A 24,080-nucleotide genomic window follows, 5' to 3' on the forward strand; every position below is an offset into this window, starting at 1 on the left:
ATGATTTAGGTATCCTCCTCTCTAATATTACCTCATTCATCACTTTTAGTAATGGAAGAGACGATGATTCCTGCAGAGTCTTATAAAAGTTACAGTTTCTTTAGGTATCTGGTGTAAATTGGCTTCCTGTAGATATTGTTTCGCTCTTACCTCTTCTATATTCTCTTGCTCATATAATTTGCTATAGTACTCTTGTATAATTTTCTTCTTCTCTTCATTTCCATAATGAATTTGCCCTTGATCATCTATTAATTGCAGAATTTTCTTTGATTCTCTCTCTTTTCTCAATTTATATGCCAACCATCTATCTGGTTTGTTTACATTTTCAAAATAGTTCTGTTTGGCGCCCCTAATTTTTTCAGCTAGTTCCTCCTTTTCCTTTAACCCCATTTTGTGCTTAATCATGTCCATTTTTACTTTAATGTCCTTTTTTTGTGGAGCTTTCTATAGTTCTTTTTCAAGACCCTTACAGTCATTGTCTAACCCTTTAAGCCAGTGTTTCTCAAACTTTTTTTAACCATCGCCCCCTTAAGACACAATTTGATTTGCCACCGCCCCTAAAGATTATTTAATTGTATAATATACAAAATGTATTAAATTGCAAAATGTATTACATGTAAATAAATTTTAATGGTGCAGAACAATGTTTGATAAACTCAACTTTTATTCAGAACTTTTAATGAGATGGATGACACTGATGTTTCGCAACCAATTCACTCACTCTAGGATCGATGTTGCTTAGAAGTAGTCTCAAATCTCCCCTTTTTACAATTTGCAGGCGATTTCTTTGCTTGGTAAGAAGTTTAGAAACCGCACTAAATCCGCGTTCAGCCATGTAAGATGATGGGAAAGCAAGAAAATAAAGTTTAATTGCCTCCCACAAATTTGGATATCTTTCAGGAATTTCTTTCTGCAACCAAAAATCCGCGTACGATTTTTTGAAGAGAGGTTTCAATTCAAAGTCGTTCTTTACAGCAATTAAGTCTTCTTGAATTACAAGATTAGTGTCACTTCCACAAACATAAGTAAATGGATTTAGCACCCAGTCCGGGATTTCCATATTTATAAGATCTTGGTATCTTTCAATCATGTTCTCCTGCAGAGATTTCAAATGATCACAATAAATCAAGAGGTCGTCATCTACTATAGAAGTATCAGTGTCAGCAATTTGTAGTTTAAGAGTTGGAAAATGAGACAAATTCAAACGACCAATGTTTTCTCTGAAGAAACGCAGCTTTTCTATGAAATTACAAATTTTAGATTTTGCCTTAATGAGGCTTATATCATCACCTTGTAATTGCAAATTTAAATCATTGAATATACAGAATAAATCAGTTAAATACGCAATATCCGTTTTGCATGCCAAGAGATCATCACTCAAATCACTGCATTTATTTTCCTGTAAAAATTGCACGACTGTGTCGAACAGAGAATAAAATCATTTAAAACAGTTTCCTTTGGATAACCATCTCACCTCGGTATGTAGAAGGAGACGGTCAAATTCTTCGTTATTCTCAACACACAATTGACGTAATATTCGAGAATTGAGGGGTTGATTCTTAATTTTATTCACTGATTTTACAACAATGCTGAGGGAATTATGAAGACGACAGCTCAAGTTTTTGGCAACCAAATGCTGTCGATGAATTACACAATGTATCGTAAAAACGTCTGGTACTGCCTTTTTTAAATAAGAAAGAAATCCCTTGTGTTTTCCTGTTAATGCGGGAGCACCATCTGTAGCACAAGCAATGATGTTTTTCATTGGTATATCTTGTTCTTTGAAGAATTGTTCAACTACCGTAAAAATAGACGCACCTCGAGTGTCTGTTTCCAACTCCTTAGCAAACAGTAATTCTTGCATTACTTCATTATCTTTAATAAAACGAGCATAACCCAAGAGCAGTGCTTCATTGCCTGGTAGCGTAGATTCATCCAGTTGCAGGCCAAATCTTTGTTTTTTCAGAATATCACACAAACTTTCTTCAATATCTTCAGCCATTTCATCAATTCTTCTTCGAACAGTATCATCACTGAGAGGAATAGATTTGGTGATGACACTAGGAGAGCTATGATGTACTACTGTGCGCAACACTTCTTCTACGACAGGTAAAAGAAGCTTCTCTCCAATTGAATGCGGATTCCCTGATTTAGCAATTAGTTTGGCAATATTGTAAGAACAAACGAGTCCATCGTCAGCTTTTTGTGTTTGTTTTGTCAGAAAAGAGACGATAGATTTTCTTTGCCTTAATTTGTCTCTTAAAGCTTGAAAGTACGATAGATCTTGGTTCACCTTATCAGGATGCATTTTTTTGAGGTGTTCAGCGAGTCTTGATGGCTTCATCGCCTCATTAGAGAGTTCTTTCTCACAAATAAGACACAAAGGCTTTTGATCATTATGAGGAGCAGTAATAAAGCCGAATTTCAAATATTCAACTGAATACTGTCTGCACTTTTTCTTTAATGTGTTCTGAGACATAACTTCGGTAACCAAAAAAATCTGAAAAAATATATATGGTGTTATCAACTTACTATAAATATTAAGAAACCTTACATGCAAACTACCTAATGTAATAACCTAACACTCCTAATTGATAAATCAAAAAACCAGGGGCTCGTAACATAAAGCCGATCGCAAAAGCCGTTTGCATTTGCAAACTTGTAAGTGGCTTTGCGCCTACTTGCAAATGCTTGTAACATAAAGCTTCTTGCTTTGTTTTGTAAAGCGCCTCCAGCTGCATGCAAATTTGGGAACGGCTTTGCAAGCGGATTGGAGGTTTCTGTTACATTGCCAAAAGCAAGTGGTTGCATTTTTTACGTTTGCGTGTGGCTATGCAAGCAGTTGCAAGAAAAGACGTTTTATGTTACAGGAATGTTTGCAAGTGCTTGCTATATCCTAGTTTGCAAGCAGCTTAGCTTTTATGTTACGAGCCCCAGAAACAATAGGCCAGCTTTATGACTGAACTCTATTAATTTATAACAAGATATTGAAGCACGGATGTTGTAATCTTGTACATCGACTTATACGAAATATTTATTTAAATTCTACATCAATAACAATAGTTCTAACGGTTAGAACGACCATAGAGGTGGTCAAACACTCACCTTATCTTAGGATGGCTGATAGTACAATTAATTTGAAAATCCGTCGATTAACAACATCATCCCGGTGGAAAAAGCCATAGAGTTATCAATAGAATTTTACAATATTTCTATGGAAATCTATTCATAACTCTATGACTTTTTTCCACCGGGTATATGACTCAAATTTCTGAAAAATCCCAGTAAAAAAATATTCATAGAAATATCAATAGAATACCACAGAAATTTGATGAAATTCTATTCATAACTCTATGGTAGTAATTACTGGGCATCTCCGACGTCTGACACACAAATGACGATCTGTAATGTGATTGGCTGTTCAGACAGAAGGGAAGGACGTATCCGAAACTGGCATTTTCGCTCGTCAGATGTACCAAGGACGCCTAAACAAGAAGACCCAGCAACCCCAACAGCACAGCCATAGAAATGTAAATAGAATACCGTAGAAATTTGATCACCTTTCTATGAGATTCTATTGAAATTTCTATTCCTTGTGCTACTGGGGAAGCCTCCATTCCTGGCGCAGTGAAAGGAGGCTGACTCACACAGCAGTCACTGCGCGCGGCAAACACTAGACCCCCAGTAGCACAGCATAGAAATTTGAATACGATATCATAGAAATTTGATCAGCATTCTATGGGATTTTATTGAATTTTCTATTCCTTGCGCTACTGGGGACGCAATGTTAGACCCAAGACTGACTAAGGAAGTGCACATTCGCTCGTATGAAAGCCATGTTTCCAACAGCAACGATCGGTGTTGCAGGTTTGCCTGCGTGCCGCGCGCAATGACTGCTGTGTGAGTCTGCCTAGTCACAGAACAAGTAATAAATAGAATTTGTTCAACGCCCCCTTCTGTACGTTCAACGCCCCCATGTAAGGCGGAACTTCCTACCGCCCCCTTGCACTTCTTTAATGCCCCCCAAGGGGGCGGTACGGACCACTTTGAGAAACACTGCTTTAAGCATTTGTCTCTTTTTATGTTTCTTTTCCTTTTATAGTCTATTATCAAGCCTCTAGCATAGGCCTTCATTGTGTCCCAGAAGTTCTGCATTGAAGTATCTTCTTTTCTATTTACTTTAAAGAAAAAAGCCAGCTCCTTTTCCATTTTCTGTGCAAAATCTTTCTCTTTTAATACGGTATTGTTTAGCGTCCATCTAGATCTTTTCCTTTGTCTTTTCCATTTAATTGTCAATGGATTGTGATCTGTCCAAGTACTTGTTTCAATCTCAATTTCCTGTATGTTACAGGCCAATTCCGTCGTAAACCATGTCATATCGATTCTAGAGCAGGATAAATGTCTATTCAAATAAAAAGTATATATATTTTTAGTAGGGTTTCTTTCTCTCCAGACATCTTTTAGGTCTACTTCATCAATCATTTTCAAGAAAGATTTTGGAAGTGGTTTTCTATTTAACTTTGTTGTTTTTTGTGTTTTGTAGTATTTATTCTGGTCTACAATTCCATTAAAATCTCCCATCATGCAAATATTTGCATAGTCCAAATCAATTATTTTCCTGTGTAGTTTTCTATAAAATTCATATTGTTTATCATTGGGGGTATAGATTGTTATTAAAAGTATTTTCTTCTTGTTGTCCATAATTTCCACCATCAAAATTCTTCCCTTGTCGTCTGTATAAATTTGTTCTGTTGGGATTATATCTAATATAAAAAAATCACTCCTCTTTTCTTACAGCTTGCCAATGATTCAGAAATATTTTAGTAGGCTAAATTTATATATTTCATCACACCTCAATGTTCATTTGATTTGCTAAGATTTTACCTTTTGATAGCAAATAATCAAGAATGACATTTTGCATTTGGAATGATACATATTTTTTCTTCCTAACATTTTCCTGAAAGTTTGCTTTTTTAAAATCTCGATAGGAATTGAGCAACCATCTTGTCACTTGAGCTGACATTGTGGGCTGAGATGGAATGACAGGCCCAAAGTCTCCCATTGAGCTTTCATGCTTAAGGTGGAAGTAGAGCTGACATTCTCCTGATTTCTAGCATGTTGTCTTAACCACTAGACAGATCTGACTCATTTGCAGTGATACATATATTAGCATCTTTTGTTAAAACTAAAGTAGGCAAGTCCAGTTGAAGTAAAGACATAGTATCTTGAATGCTTTTGAACAATTGGGTTGCCTGAGTGAATAGAACAGAACAGAATAACGAGAGAAGAGAGAAAAGGAAAGGAAAGAAGGAAGGAAATTGAGGACATACTAATTGTTCAATTTGTTACTGGATTGGTAGGTACTTGGTACTTGCTAACACAGGAAAAAGAGTTAATGTAAATTGGAATCTCTTCTCTTCCCTGAAGAAGACATTTATAATTCCACATACTTTCTCATGCTTGTCTATTGCTTTTTCACAGTCACTGAGTCTGATGGTGAAAAAATATTAGTGGATATTACTCCTCAACAAAAATGAAAGGGCATAGAATTGACATAAAGTGGTTAGCAAAGTCAGGAAATCCTTGACACACCCACATACCAGCAGTGTGACAAAGAGTTTTCCATTTCCCTGTAATTCATTTTCAATTTCTTCTTATTCATGCAAGCTTTGAGAACTTTAAAAATTAAACTGATGATGTATTCCGACTTTGGAAATCCAATTTCAGTAATGAACACATTCAGGCCTTGAAAGTATATTCACGGTTATCAACAGCAAACTCAACTCCATATTCTCATTGGATAATCTGCCCACATGTCTTCATAAATAATTTATGATCAAAAATCAGCTGTGATTCACATACATTGTGGAGTCAGTGAACCACTCCCTGCTCTCAGTGTGGAAGTGCATATGTTCCTTGGACACTTCTCTTTTGCATGGTTTCAAATTACTAATAATTAAAAACAGCAGTCAGAATGTTATGTTACACCATTAGGGGGAATTCCATGTGACCTTTGCACACCATGCATTTGGTGATTAAGGCACACCTGAGATTTAAATTGGTTTTAAGCAACATTTCTAGTTAGTCTTTTCTTTAAAAGAATCAGAAGAAAATGTGCTGATCTTCTTGGGTCTGGTCTAAAGAATTAAAACAGGAAAGGAGGATAGAATCATTTAGCTACTGGATGCAGACACTATTCTACTTCTCTCCTCATGTTTTGAAAGGATACTTCCTTCACATGCCAAAGTAATAAGATCGTAACAACTGGCCTAGCTCTTTAACACAATATTATTGTGTATTGTCATTTCTTCAGTATTTGTGCCATTCAGTATTTGTGCCTAAACTGCATCTGAATGATTGTATTCCCATAACTTCTGTATCATAAAATTCTTCAGAAAAGTAAACTACACCTAAGAAAAAAGTAAAATTGTAAATAGAAAGTACACCATGTTGAAGCACCAGTCACAAATGAAATTGTGTGGACAAAGGCATGTTTTAATGTGGCCAACTAAAACAGTGATAGTAATCAGAAAATAGGGCAGTTTAACTGCATTAAAGTTTAGCATGAATCAGTGTGGTATGAGTATTGCTATGCCTGAAATAATATGACTTTGCTTCAACGTGTCTACTCAGCTACAAAGCTCACTGCGTAGCTTTGCACCAATTGCTATCTCTCAGCCATAATGTATCTTACAGCATTTGTTTTGTAAAAGCACATACAAACCACCTCAGACCAAACCACATTAAACAATAAGAGACATCTCCCCACAAAGTTTCAATAAAACTTACTTCACAAGCTTAACTTTCTTTCATGTAAGTATTTCATGACGAATATCTAGGTGAGGTTTTGCTTATTAGATTTATAGCTTGTCTTCTTGTTCAGCAGCATACACAGAACTCCCTGCTTGCCTTTTTCTGCAAAACAACAATCCTATGAATTAGATTGGCTCAAAGAGAGTGAGCGGCATAAGGTCACATCACTGAGCTTCAAGTGAACTTGATGGTGCCTGTCACAGCCACTGCCCCTCTCTTAACTGTTTTTTTTAAAAAAAACAAAGTTTTATTGGTTTTTTAGGAAATAATATAGGAAAAGGGTAAAGGAAAGGTTACAAATTTTGGCAGTTGCAGTGTGCAGCAGGAGTCCCCTCCCTCCATACTCCTAGAATACAATTACAAAAAATTCAATGCTAAATAACAATATATAGTCAGCATGTAAATTCAGTTAATAATTTCGATCAATTTATATCAAGTGGATTTTCTTACTCATTTTTGTGATCTGAATTTTCTTGGTATTACCCTTCTCCCCCCGCCAGCAGAGCTCCAGCCCCTCCCGTGTCCTGCATGTCTGTTGTAGGATCATCTGATTAACTAGGAGTACTTTATTTTTTTCCATAAAGGCCTGCGCCTCTATGGGTGTATTAATTCTAACTCTTGTGTCCTCCCAGAATATTAGCATACCTTCAGGCATCAACCATCTGAACCACACCCCCTTCTGGTATAGTTTCTTCGCCAATTGCGAATAGCTTTTTCTTTTCTCCCTCACTTTCTTGGGGATCTGTTTCAGGATGGTTATTTCCCTATCTTGGTATTTCAAAGTTTGCCCCCTTTGTGCACTCAGAATTTCATCTCTTGTGATTTTTCTGAGAAATTTAATGTGTACCTCCCTGGGTACGTTGTGTGTTCTAGCATAAGCTGAGTTCACTCTATAAACCAAATCTAATTCCCACCCCATCTGTTGCTTCTCTTTCTGAATGTATTCAGCCAAAATATTTGTCATAATGTCCCTTATATCTTCATCATCTGTCTCCACCACATTTTGAAATCTAAGGTAAAAGGACATTCTCTCAAGTTCTATTTTCATCTGTTGGGTGTCAAGTTCTTTGTTCCCCTTCTGCACCCCTTCCATCCCCTCCCTCATCTCAGCCGTCCCACCCTCCAAAAGATCCAGTCTCTGTGAGTTTTTGTTGATCTGGTCCTGGTTCTCTTTAATTTCTTCTTTCATCTCTTTTAGTTGTCTTTTAATCTCCTCTTGTCCCTGTAAAATTTGTTGAAACATTTGTTGAAATTCAGTCTCAGTGGTTTTGGGCTGCATCAGAGATGTTATCGTTGACTGTGTACTTGGACTGGATGTTGTAGATGTCGGGGCAGAGGCACCAAAGCCAGGCTTCCCAGGAGGTGGTTTTTTACGTGACATTATAGAGTTCAGTCAGTACAGAGAATGATCAGTCAGAAAGGTAGAACCGCCAAGAGAGTTCAGGAGACAGAAGGTCCAGGCAGAAGAGGATTTTTCTAGTCACACTGGGAATAGAGTAAAGTTTTTCAGTCCAGGGAGTCCAAAAAGTCACAAACAGCAAGAGATTTATCTGAGTAGCACGGAGACAAAGACCGGATGTCTGAAGTTTTATAGGTGGAGTCAGTTTTCACTGTTTATGAAGACAACGGAAGTGTGCCATCTTGCCCTGCCAGCTTCGGGCTTAGGAGGCATAACAAAAGTTTCAAAGTTTCCAAAGTTTCCAGATCATCATTCCATTATCAGTTTAAATCCGAAATTCACCTTTGCTAAGAGTGTGGCGTCATTAATTGGCTCTCTCCCTGCCTCCTCCCCCAAGGGCCGAGAGCAACAATAGTTAACAGCCGCCTGTCCGAGGGGGGGGGAAATCCCCCTCCCTCCAGCCGCGCTTCTCAAAGCCAAGCCGAAAGGAGATTTTAAATAGCTGGCAATTTCTTCCGCATAACAAAGGGAATGGAGAGTGGATTCCGCCTCACCGCACCGCAGCTGCATCCTTCTGAATGTTTATTCTTCCCGCTGCCTCGCTGCGAAGACGCCAGAGCGCCTCCCCATCATGCTCCCCAGTGCCTGGGGCGATGCGGGGGCCCCCCCGGCCGCCGCCGACTCAGAGGATCCCCTGCGGTGCCGCCCCTCCGGCAGGAGCCTCTACGGGGCGTCCTGTGCCCCCCAAGGAGTGAGGGGCCCACCGGGAAAGCGCGGGGTGAGCAGAGCCTGCCCGTCGCCGTCAGCAGCAGGAACCGGAAGTCTGCCCCTCTCTTAACTGTTGAAGAGTGTTAAACTCTGAACAAATAATATAATTGCCTCTTTCCAAAAACAGAACAAAGATATGATCAGTTTTATCATAATCCCATGTGGCCTCAGAAAAGCCTGCCATGTATTCCCACTACCTAACCTATGTTGTCAGTGCATATACCTCTGATTGTCTGGCTATCTGGGACCTTCATAAAAATAATAATAATAATAATCAGACCGGGAGGAGAGCCAGTGCCGGACAGACAGGTGAGTCCAGGAAGGACGGGGATGCGGTGGAGGGGGGGGAAAATAAAAGTCACTCGAGCAGAGGGTTGTCCTATTACAACGGTCGTGGGGAGGAGGGGATGCGAGGACAGGATAAGATCCCAAGGTCGGTTGGGAGACCGTGGCTGCTGGTTACGCCCGGTCGCTTGTACCAACCCCTGCAGTCTAGGTGGACAGGCGCTACAGAGCCAGGGCCTGCGGCTGATGCTTTGCAACGCAAGGTCTGTTACCAACAAGGCCCCCCTCATTAATGAGTTGATCTCAGAGGGGGAGCTAGACCTTGCAGGGATAACGGAGACCTGGTTGGGCCACGAGGGTGGTTTACCCCTCGTGGAAATGTGCCCACCAGGTTTCCGGGCATTCCATCAGCCCCGGGCCCTGGTTAAGGGTGGTGGGGTGGCGGTGGTTATTCGGGAATGTTTAGACCCGAGGGAGTTCACTGTCCCTCAGATACCCGGGTGTGAGTCCCTTGGTGTGAACTGGGGCCCAGGGAGGCAGTGGGGCTTGCTGATTATATACTTGGCTCCTCGCTATGCATCAGCAGCCCTGCCCGAGCTCCTCGAGCTAATCTCAGCGACGGCAGTTGAGACTCCCAGACTTTTGGTCATGGGGGACTTCAACTTGCCGTCAACGGGAGCGGCTTCCGAGGTGGCTCGGGAGTTCATGGCTTCCATGACGGCCATGGACCTGACCCAATTAGTGCAGGGCCCCACTCACGAAGGGGGCCACACACTGGACCTCATTTTTGTATCTGAACAGTGGACGAGTGATCTGGGAATAGGGGACTTAGTCATCACGCCCCTGTCATGGTCAGACCACTCATCCCTCCGGCTGGACTTCCCTGGCGCTATCCCCCACCGCGAGGAGGCGGAACCAGACTCTACAAGCTGGTACCGCCCCAGGCACCTGATGGAATCGGATAGATTCCAGACGGAGCTCGGGCCAATACCGAGCTCTGGGAAGCCGCTGGGAGAGATCATCCGTGGTTTTGGGGTTGAATACCATCTGTACGCTGATGACACTCAGCTGTACGTTTCAACCCCAAATCACCCCAGCGAGGCTGTCGAAGTGATGTCCCGGTGCTTGGAAGCCGTCGGGGTCTGGATGGGGGACAACAGACTCAAACTCAACCCCTCCAAGACTGAGTGGCTGTGGCTACCGGCACCTCGGTTCAGTCAGCTGACTCCAACGCTGGCCATAGGGGGCGAACAACTGCCCCCTTTGGAACGGGCGTGCAATTTGGGCGTCCTCCTTGATGCCCGGCTGTCAATGGACGACCATGTGGCAGCCGTGGCTAGGGGGGCGTTCCACCAGGTTCGCCTGGTGCGCCAATTGCGCCCCCTTCTGGACCGGGATGCCCTACGCACGGTCACTCATGCGCTGGTGACGTCTCGCCTGGACTACTGTAATGCTCTCTACATGGGGCTTCCCTTGGGACGCGCACGAAGACTGCAGCTAGTCTAGAACGCAGCCGCGCGGGCAGTCATGGGGAGTACTAGGTACTCCCACGTAACACCGCTCCTGCGCGAGCTGCACTGGCTACCTGTGGTCTTTCGGGTGCGTTTCAAGGTTTTGACCACCATCTTTAAAGCGCTCCATGGCATAGGGCCTAGTTACCTGCGGGATCGCATCCTCCCACATACATCCCTGCGGCCAATTTGCTCTCACAGGGAGGGGCTTCTCCTGGTGCCGTCCACTAGGCAATGCCAACGGGCGATACCAAGGAGTAGGGCCTTCTCTGTGATGGGCCCAACCCTCTGGAATGACCTCCCCCCCGACATTAGAACCACCACTGACTTCCGCTCCTTCTGGCAGAAACTGAAGACACACCTGTTCCGACTGGCTGGTCTGGCATAATTCTTAACGTCTACCTCCTGGCATATATATTTCCTACTGGTTTTTTAGGGGACTTAATTTTATAGGACACTGGGGTTTTAAATTTTGTATATTTTAAATTATTTATTTAGCAATTACAGTTCTGTCTATTTTATCCTCCTCTTATTTATGTATTTATCCATTTAATAATTTTTAATTGTTATTATGTATGATGTTTTTGATATGGACTGTACACCGCCCCGAGTCCCTTTTGGGAGAGGGGGCGGTCTAGAAGTGCTAATTAAATTAAATTAAATTTAAAAACCTGTAGCCTTGTCCCGCTCCCGCTCCGAGGACCTAGTGACTGCCTGGAATAGGGCGACGACTGGGGCCTTGGACCGGGTTGCGCCTTTGCGACCTCTCCTGCGGCATCGACCCACCCGGGTTCCTTGGTTCACTGAGGAGCTAAGGGTGATGAAGCGCCACAGGAGACGTCTAGAGAGCAGGTGGAGGTCCTCACGCTCCGAATCTGACCGAACACAGGTAAAAGCCTATTTGTGGACTTACCTTGTGGCAATAAGAGCGGCCAAGCGTAGACATTGTGCCGCCCTTATTGCGTCCACGGATAACCGCCCTGCCGCCCTGTTTCGGGTGATCCGCTCCCTTTTATCGCAGGGGACGCGGGAGACACCCTTACAGGGAAGAGCAGAGGAGTTTGGGGAATATCTTCAGGACAAAATCGATCAGATCCGGAGCGGATGGACCTCCGTCAGTGGACCAGGCGAGCCGTCAACAGCAAGTCTTGAGAGACCATTCTGGGAGGAGTTTGACTCTGTTGCCCCCGAGGATTTGGACAGGTTGCGTGGACGACTGCGACCCACCACATGTTCAATGGACCCGTGCCCCTCCTGGCTGGTACTGGCAGCCTGGGAGGTGACACGAGGCTGGCTTCTGGGCCTGGTGAACGCCTCATTGGGTGAGGGATACTTACCAACCGCCTTGAAAGAGGCGGTGGTGAGACCCTTGCTCAAGAGACCTTCGCTCGACCCAATGGAGCTAGCTAATTACCGTCCAGTCTCCAACCTCCCCTTCTTGGCGAAGGTTGTTGAGAAGGTGGTGGCGCAGCAGTTTCCACGACACCTGGATGAATCCGACTATCTAGACCCACGCCAGTCCGGCTTCCGACCCGGGCACAGCACTGAGACAGCCTTGGTCGCGTTGGTTGATGATCTCTGGAGGGCCAGAGATAGGGGTTGTTCCTCTATCCTGGTCCTATTAGACCTCTCGGCGGCTTTTGATACCATCGACCATGGTATCCTATTGCGCCGGTTGGAGGGGATGGGAGTCGGAGGCACCGTTTTGCGGTGGTTCGGCTCCTACCTCTCCGACCGGAAGCAATGTGTGTTGACAGGGGGGCAGAGGTCGTCCCTGAGGCCACTCACTTGTGGGGTGCCACAGGGGTCGGTCCTCTCGCCTCTCCTGTTCAACGCATATGTGAAGCCGCTGGTGAGATCATCCGTGGTTTTGGGGTTGAGTACCACCTGTACGCTGATGACACTCAGCTGTACATTTCAACCCCAAACCACCCCAACGAGGCTGTCGAAGTGATGTCCCGGTGTTTGGAAGCCGTCGGGGTCTGGATGGGGAACAACAGACTCAAACTCAACCCCTCCAAGACCGAGTGGCTGTGGGTACCGGCACCTCGGTTCAGCCAGCTGACACCATCGCTGGCCATAGGGGGCGAACAACTGTCCCCTGTGGAGCGGGCGCGCAATTTGGGCGTCCTCTTTGATGCCCGGCTGTCAATGGAGGACCATGTGGCAGCCGTGGCAAGGGGGGCGTTCCACCAGGTTCGCCTGGTGCGCCAATTGCGCCCCCTACTGGACCGGAGTGCCCTGCGCACGGTCACTCATGCGCTGGTGACGTCTCGCCTGGACTACTGCAATGCCCTCTACATGGGGCTTCCCTTGGGACGCATCCGGAGACTGCAGCTAGTTCAGAACGCAGCCGCGCGGGTTATCATGGGGAGTACACGTTACTCCCACGTAACACCTCTCCTGCGCGAGCTGCACTGGCTACCTGTGGCCTTTCGGGTGCGTTTCAAGGTATTGATTACCATCTTTAAAGCGCTCCATGGCATAGGACCTAGTTATGTGCAGGATCGCATCCTACCACACACGTCCCTGCGACCTATCCGCTCACACAGGGAGGGACTCCTCCTGGTGCCGTCCGCTAGACAATGCCAGCGGGCGACACCTAGGAGTAGGTCCTTCTCTGTGATGGGCCCAACCCTCTGGAATGACCTCCCCCCCGACATTCGAACTACCACCGACCTCCATTCCTTCCGTCAAAAATTAAAGACTCACCTATTTCAATCAGCTGGCCTGGCACTCTCTTAGTTTTATCTCCCGGGGATTTATTTTAATTGGGTTTGGGTTTTTAATTGGGGATGTTTTTTAGGGTTTTAGAATATATTTATTTCTTGTACAGCCTATCTCCTCCATCCAAATGTATTTAATTGTTTTATGATTGTATTTTTATCTGCATTGACTGTACACCGCCCCGAGTCCCTTTTTGGGAGAGGGGGCGGTCTAGAAATCCAAGAAATAAATAAATAAATAAATAAATAATAAATAGGGAGAACATACCATCCTAAGCAGTTTGAAGAAAGGGCATTAATTAAAAGTAAGCTGGAAAATGTGTTTATATTGGAGTGGTCAGGTTGCTTCACACTAATTATTTCAGTAAGTATCAAAATGATGCACATCTGTTATTAATGTCTTATGATATATGGTAGTCTGAAATTAAAAGGAAATAGTTTACCTCATGAGTACATGTAGCATAGGTGAATTTTCTGATTCATAATTCAGTTTCTTTGTATGTGATATAGTATATGTCTTTTTTGTTCTTTATGGTGTGTTTTTAATCATTTCAAAATTTAATTTGAGAACATATTTTTTTCAGGGAAAAAATGTTCTGAATTTGTTCTAAATCTAATTATTCAAAATCTATGGCATTCTTTATTGTTTCAGGAAAAATGGAAAACTATGAACTGATTCACTCTAGCAGAGTGAGATTCATATATCCCAATGAAGAAGAAATTGGAGACCTTGCCTTTTTGGTTGCTGAGAAGATGAAAAGTGTCATGAAATCCCCGTCCCTGAATCTACTCCTTTATGTGTTGGCCTTTCAGGTCAATATTACAGAGGGGATTGCTCAGGCCTACAGTTCCCTCCAGCCTAAAACACTGATCCTAACTAGCTCAGATTTGTTTCTTTTCAACGAGGACTACATCAGCTACCCACGGCCTGAGTTTGCAAAGGAACCACCAAAGAGGGACAAGTATCAGCTTGCAGATGGAAGAAGAATCCGTGACCTAGATCGGGTGCTCATGGGCTACCAGGCCTATCCTCAGGCACTCACGTTTGTTTTTGATGACATTCAGAATCATGATCTCATGCAGAACCTGACCTTGGATCACTTTGGCAATGTCTTCAGTTTCCCTAAAGGACAGGCTGCACAAGAGGGTAATGTCAGCCAAGAGGTGCTCTGGTGTGTCTTTATCCCAAGTCCTGATAGCCGTGAAAAACTGATCTCACTACTTGCTAGGCAGTGGGAGATACTGTGTGGTAGGGAGTTGCCTTTGGAGCTCACTGGATAATCTTGTTGGGTTTATATTTCAGCTCATCGGGTCTACCAATTATGAATTAAAGCACAGTACTGACTGAATTAACCCTGGATCAGCATTGTCTTCACAGCAATGTCACGTTACATTGGGGTGGTGGGTTTTTTTTTTCTGTGCATTGTCATTGGTATTTCTGGTGCAGGAGGGGTGGGGATGGGGTTTACTACACAACTTAAGCTGCTAAATGATTGTCCTGGGATTTTCTAAACTCTGTTTTTATGTAGCAAGTAACATGTTCCAGATTCCTAAATAAGCATTCTAGGCCACTGTATGGAATAAAAGGAGTCAGCTTTCATATTTCCATTTAGGGCTGTTACAAGTTTCCACTGTGTTTTTTGTACAATGCTATTCTATACAAATATATACACACACACATAAAAATAATGGTATCAAAAGTTGCTTGTGCTACGTTACAGTGCAATGTTCTTTGTACAAGATGTACATTGCTTATACTGCTAATACTTATTTAATGATAATTTCTTATAATTTTTACATTTTGTCTTTTTATGATGTATCAATTTTTTAATTTTGTCAGCTAATTGTGAACATGATAGAATTCACCCGATTGAATGTTGATTTTACATGTGATTTAAATTTTGACAAGATAGAACAAAGTTACTGGGTTGATTTCAACACTGCAGACAGAATGATTGGTCAGGAATGGTAATAATTATTTGATGCCAACAAATAATGAGATATTTGTTGTTAGCACCTTGTTTCTGTTGCCAAATTTCTCAAAAAAAAAAAATAAACTGAATTTTGACACAACTGTTTACTCAAATTTATTTTTAGGATGTAATAAGATTCTTAGTAATTTGATTACAATGCAGGTCGGAAGGTGGTGAAGTAAATGAAAAGACAAAAGAGACTATGAAAGAATTGATCCTAATGCTGTGCAAAATATTCCAGAATACATTTGTATAAAAGGTGTATAAAAGAACCCTTATCTTCTCTCCTTTCTATCCCATTAACCTGCAAATAGCTTGGTTTTCGTCCATTTGCTTTAATTCAGACTTAAAATCTTACTGAACTACATCTCATTTTTCAAGAAAAAAGCTTTCTTGTAAGCACTACTTGCTGGAGAAGATGGGGCTATTACAATCAGGCTTCATTTCTAGGCTTCCAATAGATGGCTGTCGTCTCCTGTGGGAAGTCTAAGAGAAAAACGTAAATGGGTAAGGGTTGAAGTTGATTTAAGTAGTTCTGAATCGAAATTCAGAATACAAGTTGAAAACATTATTAGGAACAACTGCAAAAGAATTATTTTAAACTTTCTTAGGCTGCAGCTGCATACTGGTAGTCCTCAACTTACAACAGTTTGTTTAGTGACTGTTCAGAGGTACAACGGCACTGAAAAAAGTGACATGACTGTTTTTCACAAGTTACGACCTTTTCAGCCATCCCTGTGATCATGTGATCAAAAGTAAGATCCTTGGCAATTGGTTCATATTAATGACTGTTGCTGTGACCAAGGTCATGTGATCACTTTTTGCCACCTCCTGACAAGCAAAGTCAATGGGGAAGCCAGATTCACTTAACCAGGTTACTAATTTACCAACTGCAGTGCTTCGTTTAATAACTGAAGCAAGAAAAGTTGTAAAATGGGCCAAACTTCACTTAACAAATGTCTCACTTAACCACATAAAATTTGGGCTCAATTGTGGCCGTAGGTTGAGGACTACCTGTACTTAAAGAGTATAGTGGAGGCATACGTATCTAACAGGCCAATACATTTGTCAGAAGTAAATATGCTGCTGCAGCTCAACTAATATGTGCAAAAAAGCCTCATTCTGAATATTTGAGAATTGAACTTTAAATAAATGTTCCATCTCTAGAGGAGAGGGACTGGCTTCTGATTCAGAACTTCCATTTTCTCTAAGATCCAAATAAGCATTTACGCCCAGTAGTCTGGCACCTGGGAAAGATTATTCATAAAGCTAGAAAAAAGAATTTCCAATTCAGAGGGTTTATAAATTCCAGCAGAGGAGTCAAAAATAGTTGTACTTTATTGTATTTTTCATTTTAGATTTTTCCCTTAATTTAGCAACAGGAAAAGCAAACTAGAACAAAGAAATGCACAAGGGCTTCTTCTCATACATGTTGGTATATGTAAGGTTTTTTACCTGAAGCTTCAGTGATTACCAGATTTCATCATCATCACACATAATTGGGGACTGGCAACAGAATGAAAAGTAATGCTTTCCCCTCCATATCTTTAGCTTAAATAGTTGCTTTTAACAAATGAAACAGGAAAAGAATTCTTAAACAGCTCTTTTGTTATTTGTATAATTTAGCTGTCTTTGAGACAAAATACTGGTCAGAATTGAAGTATCAATAATTGTAGTCGTAGATATTGCCAGTAGGTGGCAATGGACAATTATTCTTCACACAGAAAGTGATAAGTCATTATCTTACAGTATTACATTGAAAGTAAAAGACTCTACATTCATTCAAAACTTCCCTGTGGAGTTGATTGGCTTTTATCAATTCCAAGGTTTGGAATACCTCATAATATCAATCTGGCATGAGAAAAAGGATCCAGATGAAAATTTCCAGAAACACTATCACCTCAATTTTCAAATTGGTGGAATAGTGAGAGAAGATATATTTATTATATTTTGAATCCCAAACAGCTGCTTAATTAAAGGTGCTATGTGTGTGTCAGGGGTGGGTTCCTGCCAGTTCTAACATCTTCTATAGAAGTGGTTCCACAAATCTACAGTGCCGTTTAGAACCAGCTCCCTCCCCCCGCCCATCCGCCCATCATCAAGATGAAGAGCGAGAGGAGGAATTCTGGGAGTTGAAGTCCACAAGTCTTGAAGCTGCCAAGTTTGAACACCCCTGTGTTTTTTTTTCTAAAGGGTTAGGAGTGCAAGGGTCTTGTAACTTGACAGCTTTAAGACTTGCGTGCTTCAAATGCCAGTTTCTGAGCCAACATTTTGGTTGCTAAGCAAGAGCGTTAAGCGAGTTTCACCACATTTTACAAGTTGGCCACTCCCACCCAGTCACATGGCTGGCAAGCCACTCCCACCCAGTCACATGGCTGGCAAGCCACTCCCACCCGGTCACATGATCGGCAAGCCACTCCCACAAAGCAGACCACACCTACAGAAGAGGTTCTAAAAAAATTTGAAACCCACCACTGGTGTGAGTCTTCCTAAAGTATTCCTTAAGTGAAGCTCTTCGGGGTTTGATAGCAATCAAATTTATGCATAATGGTATAATAGACAATTAGGGAAGCTAAACCTCTCTTCTTCAAATGACTAAAGTATTTTTTCAACATTAGCTTGAAATTGAAAAACTACATGCAGTTTAACCTTTTACAGGTAGTCCTTGACTGAGAACAGTTTGCTTAGTGACCAAAGTTATAATGGCACTGAAAAAAGTAACTTATGACTGTTCTTCATACTTTTGACCATTGAAGTCATGCGCCAACTGACTCATATCCCAGACTAAAGCAAAGGCAATGGGGATACCAGATTAATTCAGCAACCGTGTTACTCATTTAATAACTTAACAACCGTGCTTCATTTAACTGTGGCAAGAAAGGTTGTTAAAATGGGGCAAAACTCAGTTAACAAATATCTCACTGGGCAAGAGAAATTTTGGGCTCAATTGTGGTCATTAGTCGAGGACTGATTTTAAAAAAAACTTTCTCCAATATGTATATGGGAGATTATATCCATTCTAAGAGGTTTTACCTACTCAGGGATAAGGCCTAAAGGCTCTCTTGTCTATTATCATTCCTCTTTGTATATATTAATCATATTTGATGTATTTATTTGAAAAATACCCCACAAAATAAGAATACATAAATGGTTAATAAATTCATTATTTATATAAAAATGTAATTTGGGTGCTTATAGATACAGGTGAAACTTGAAAAATTAGAATATCGTGCAAAAGTTCATTTATTTCATGCTTTCATTTTCCAGCAGGATTTGGCACCTGCCCACACTGCCAAAAGCACCCAAACCTGGTTCAATGACCGTGGGATTACTGTGGGATTACTGTGCTTGATTGGCCAGCAAACTCACCTGACCTGAACCCCATAGAGAATCTATGGGACATTGCCAAGAGAAAGATGAGAGACATGAGACTGAACAATGCAGAAGAGCTGAAGGCTGCTATTGAAGCATCCTGGTCCTCCATAACACCTCAGCAGTGCCACAGGCTGATAGCTTCCATGCCACACCACGTTGAGGCAGTAATTGCTGCAAAAGGGGCCCAAACCAAGTACTGAGTACATATGCATGCTTATGCTTTTCAGAGGTTCGATATTGTTCTATGTACAATCCTTGTTTTATGGATTGCATGTAATAGTCTAATTTTCGGAGATAGTGGATTTGGGGTTTTCATGAGCGATACGCCATAATCATCACAATTATGACAAATCACGGCTTGAACTATCTTGCTTTGCATGTAATGAGTCTTATCTCATATATTAGTTTCACCTTTTAAGTTGCATTGCTGAAATAAATGAACTTTGGCATGATATTCTGATTTTTCGAGTTTTACCTGTAGAAGAGCAGCTGATCTGGAAAAGGTTACTATGAAATAATATGTTCTCAGGTAAAAAAGAAAACAGTTATTTTGCAATCTAAACAAATTAGAGATGCGGTGACATCTGAATAAATCACGAGCTGAGAAAGTCACACGGTTTTCTGTGAATCATTCCATAGTCTGCTGTGTGAAGAAGTTTTTCTTTGGGTTTTTCCCCACTTCTGCTTCTAATGCAACAGACGAGGCAAACAGGCTCATATGTTCTGCTAGAGTCAAGAGAAACAGACCATGCAAAAGGCATGCCTTTTATCTGTTTATCTTTTCTTACAGCAAAATGTATAATGCTATCTTTGTAAAATAAGGAAAATCTTCAATGAAAATTATAGCATACTTGTTGCTATTTCATTGGTTCTAATTGTCTATCTGTTCTGTCCCGTGATTCTAATGAATATGCAGACAAAGGCTTGGCTGTCTGCCACGACTAATTACGGAGATGAAACCACCCCTTGGCTAGGAGCCTAGAACGCTATCTTCAAGAAACCAAGATTAGATTTACGGAATGCTTTCTCAACGGCTAGTAAAATGGACTGTTGTTTCCTGCAAAGATTCCCCTCCCGTCGCTCCACCTATAAACTCTTTGGGAGGGGCCACACCCTTAGCCAGCTGTCCCTACTTCCTTCTATGACATCTTCTCCATAGCTGTTCCTTTCTCCTCTCAGCTCTACGCACACGCACATCAGAGACAACCTCCCTCTGTTCCTCCTCACTGCTCCCTGACTCAGATGCCACCTGGTGGCCAACAGGCATCTCTAGTTCCTGCTCTGACTACAAACACCCTCCAGAGTCTTCCTCATCCTCCAGAGCAGTCCCGTAATGGTCTGAGCTGTCAGAGTCCACCAACAGCTCAGTTGGCCGCTGCTGGGCCACAATAATATCTATCTATCATCTATCTATCTATCTATCTATCTATCTATCTATCTATCTATCTATCTATCTATCTATCTATCTACCTACCTACCTACCTACCTACCTACCTACCTACCTACCTATCTATCTATCGATCATCTATCTATCTAGATACAATTATATTGATACAATTTATATATATATGTACTGTATGTATGTATGCATGTATGTATATATATATATGTATGTGTACATATATGTATGTGTATGTATGTATGTATACAGGTGTGTGTGTGTGTATGTGTGTGTGTATGTGTGTGTGTGTGTATATATATTTATTTATCAGTACAATTACAACACAAATATAAAAAGGCAACAGTAAAAATAAAAATATGGTTTTCTGCCTGCATGGTCTTTGTGATAAGCCGAAGGACAGAAAGAGGGAGTAGTGACCTTCCTCCCATATTTAGTCATACCAGGGGTTGTAACATAAATACATACCTATTTCCCTGGCTCAACTGATAAGGAAGAGAACCCGTGGCTTAGTGGTTAAGACTCCTGCCTAAGATATATACAGCCCGGGTTCTAATCCCAGCAAGGGTATGGCTAGCTGATGAGAGCTAATTAGCTCGAAATAGATCTATCCTAGTCTCCCTTTATTTATTTATCAGTACAATTACAACATTATATATATATATATATATATATATATATATATATATATATATATATATATATATATATATATATATATATATATATATATGTCTTTGGTTGTTCGGGTTTTCTCCCGCGTAGAATTGGAAGTATCTTCACGACGTTTCGATGAAGTCTCATTCATCATCTTCAGGCTGCTGCTTCCGGCTTGGTGCTTCCGGCTTGGTGCTTCCAGGAGCAATCGAAACGTCGTGAAGATACTTCCAATTCTACGCGGGAGAAAACCCGAACAACCAAAGACGTACATACAAACACCCGCGAAAACCTCAGAAAACATTATATATATATATATATATATATATATATATATATATATATATATATATATATATATATATATATATATATATATATATATATATATATATATATATATATATATACATACATACATACATACATACATACATACATACATGTTTATACATATATACTATATCATAAACAGTGGCAACTGTGTGTGTGAGTGCATCCAAAAGTTAAAATGGTAGTCACAACTGTACAATCAAAGACCCACCCCACTTTTATGTATGTTGCACATATATTGCTATATATTTTAAAAGCGGCTTCAATCACACTGTTTTAGCTTCATTTATTATTATTGTTGTTGTTTAAAAGGCCAACTTAACTTTTTAGATTCCTCTTTAGATCGTCCACATTCTTTAATTTATATGAATACAAAGCTCACATTGGAATATTTATTACAATACAAATATACATGGGCCTTATCTAATGACTAACTGGATAATATTTTTATTGCTCATAAATAGACATACTGTTAGCAGCCCCTCAATCCATCCATTCGATTCCTTGGGAGACTTTTTAGAGAAACTTAAAAGTCATTACTCTCCAACTCCCTCGCATATAGCCAGACGTTATGCTTTTAGGCAGAGAACCCAGAGAGAAGGGGAATCTGTGAGCGACTACATGGCTTCCCTCAGAACTGCGGCCCTGAACTGTGACTTTCCTCTGCTGGATGATGCCCTGTTAGAACAGCTGGTCTGTGGTATCAAAGACCTCAGATTTAAGCAATGCTTGCTGGCACGAAAAGAGATGAGCCTTCAGGCAGCTGTGGATGAAGCCACAGCATATGAAATGTCGATAAATCCACCACAGAAATTCAGAGATTTCTGCCACCGGCCACCCATGCCAGCAGGGGCCATGCTGTCCATCACGAAGATGACGAAGAAGACTTCTCTGACCAGGAAGAAGAGATTAGCTGCCTCAAACTGGCCACCAGAAAAAAACGGACTCACGCTGATTTTTTACCTCAGGCGGGCTGCCTGAGTTGTGGCGGGAACCATGCAAGGTCATTCTGCAGCTTCAAAATCGCAATATGCCGTCAGTGTGACAGGAAAGGACATTTAGCCAAGGTCTGCAGAGTCGCCATGCCAATCTCTGATCCACCTCCGGAGCTCGCCTTGTCAAAACAATTCGTAAAAAGACTTTACAAACACCGCGAAGACTGCCATCGCAGGTGACCAGCAGCACCCTGAATGGGCTATCAGCCATGCTTCCCTGACCAAGTCTACCCATAAGATATACCTGACTGTGCGCATAGAGGGAGAGCCCTGCAAGATGGAAGTGGACACTGGCTCTTCCAAATCTCTGGTCTCTTGGGCTACTATCAATGGATAGTGCCCAGCCTGGCCAAAGCTCAACTCAGTGCCCACTTTCCTCAGAGACTATCAAGGGCAGCCAATACCCATTGTGGGTTGCAGCACATTCACCATAGACAGCAATAACTTCCTGGGGCCTCTTCCCCTCATAATTGTAGATGGCCATCTGCCCAGCCTCCTGGGGCTTGACTGGTTCTCTGCATTGGGGCTCAACGTCTCCAGCATCCACTCCGTTGTTCTAGATTTCTTCACCGCGCTGGCCAGCGAGTTTATGGACGTATTTGACAACAGGCTTGGTAAATATAAGTGGACTCCCATTTCTTTTAACTTGGACCCCCAGGTGGCGCCAATACGTCTAAAACCCAGGAGAGTGCCTTTTGCTCTTCAGCTCAAGGTAGATTTAGAGCTAGATAAATTAATAGCACAAGGAGTGCTCAACACAGTAGACCACTCCCTCTGGGAGACACCCATAGTAATACCTATTAAGCAGAATGGTAGTATTAGAATTTGCGGGGATTTTAAATGCACAATTAATAAAGGGTTGCAAGCCAACCCTTACCCAGTGCCAGTGGTTCAACATCTGCTCCATTCCTTAGGCCAGGGAAACATTTTTACCAAGTTAGACTTGGCACAAGCATACCAGCAGCTCCCGGTAGACGACGCCACTGCCATGGCTCAAACCATTGTAACGTACCGGGGAGCTTTCAAATGTAAACACTTGCAATTTGGGGTTAGTGTAGCCCCGGGTATTTTCCAGGGCCTAATGGAGTGGATGCTCCAGGGGCTGCCAGGGGTGGTACCCTATTTCGACGACGTGCTTATCTCCACTTTGGATAAAGCTGAGCTCATTGATAAATTAAGAGCAGTCCTGACCCATTTCCGCCAAGAGGGGGTTAAGCTCAAACAAGAAAAATGTAGGATTGGGGTTCCCAGTGTAGTAAAGTGGTTTCACGATTAATTTTATGGTCATTTGTTTTTCACTTAGTGACCGACCATAAACCCTTCTTGGGTCTTCTGGCGGGGGATTGCCAGACTCCTCAGATTTTGTCCCCAAGGATGTCCAGATGGACAGTCTTTCTAGCAGCATATAATTATCAGCTGCAATATAGACCAGAAAATAACTTGGGGCACGCTGATGCATTCATTGCTGCCCTCTGCCAGCCCCTGTTTTGGACCCTGCTCCTGCAGTTTCAGTCCTCTTAATTGAAGAGTTGGCCATGCCAGTATCTGTTTGGGATATTGCCAGGGTCTCTGCCACAGACCCAATACTGGCCCAAGTTTTGGACTGGGTGCGCAGGGGGTGGCCACAGGTGCCAGTAGATCCTGAGTTTCACCCCTATTATATATGGCAGCATGAGGTGTCCGTCCTTAATGGGTGCCTGTTATGGGGCAATAGGGTGGTAGCTCCCCCAAAGCTTAGGTCGCCAATTTTAAGTTGCCTGCACACTGCTCACCCGGGCATTGTGTGCATGAAGACTTTGGGCTGAAGCTATGTATGGTGGTCAAAGATTGACCAGGAAATAGAAAG

General features: G+C 42.1%; 1 protein-coding gene across 1 annotated transcript in view; it reads left to right on the top strand.

Moving 5' to 3' along the window:
* Positions 1–15,559, top strand: part of NISCH (nischarin) — a 64,271-nt gene extending 48,712 nt beyond the window's left edge. The window contains exon 21 of the mRNA XM_081950406.1: positions 14,155–15,559. Within this exon, the coding sequence (XP_081806532.1) occupies positions 14,155–14,783 (629 nt within the window). The 3' untranslated portion in view covers positions 14,784–15,559. The remainder of the gene's footprint in view (positions 1–14,154) is intronic.
* The last annotated feature ends 8,521 nt before the right edge of the window (positions 15,560–24,080 follow it).

This window comes from Natrix helvetica, assembly GCF_964273705.1.
Source record: "Natrix helvetica genome assembly, chromosome: 1".
NCBI lineage: Eukaryota > Metazoa > Chordata > Lepidosauria > Squamata > Natricidae > Natrix > Natrix helvetica.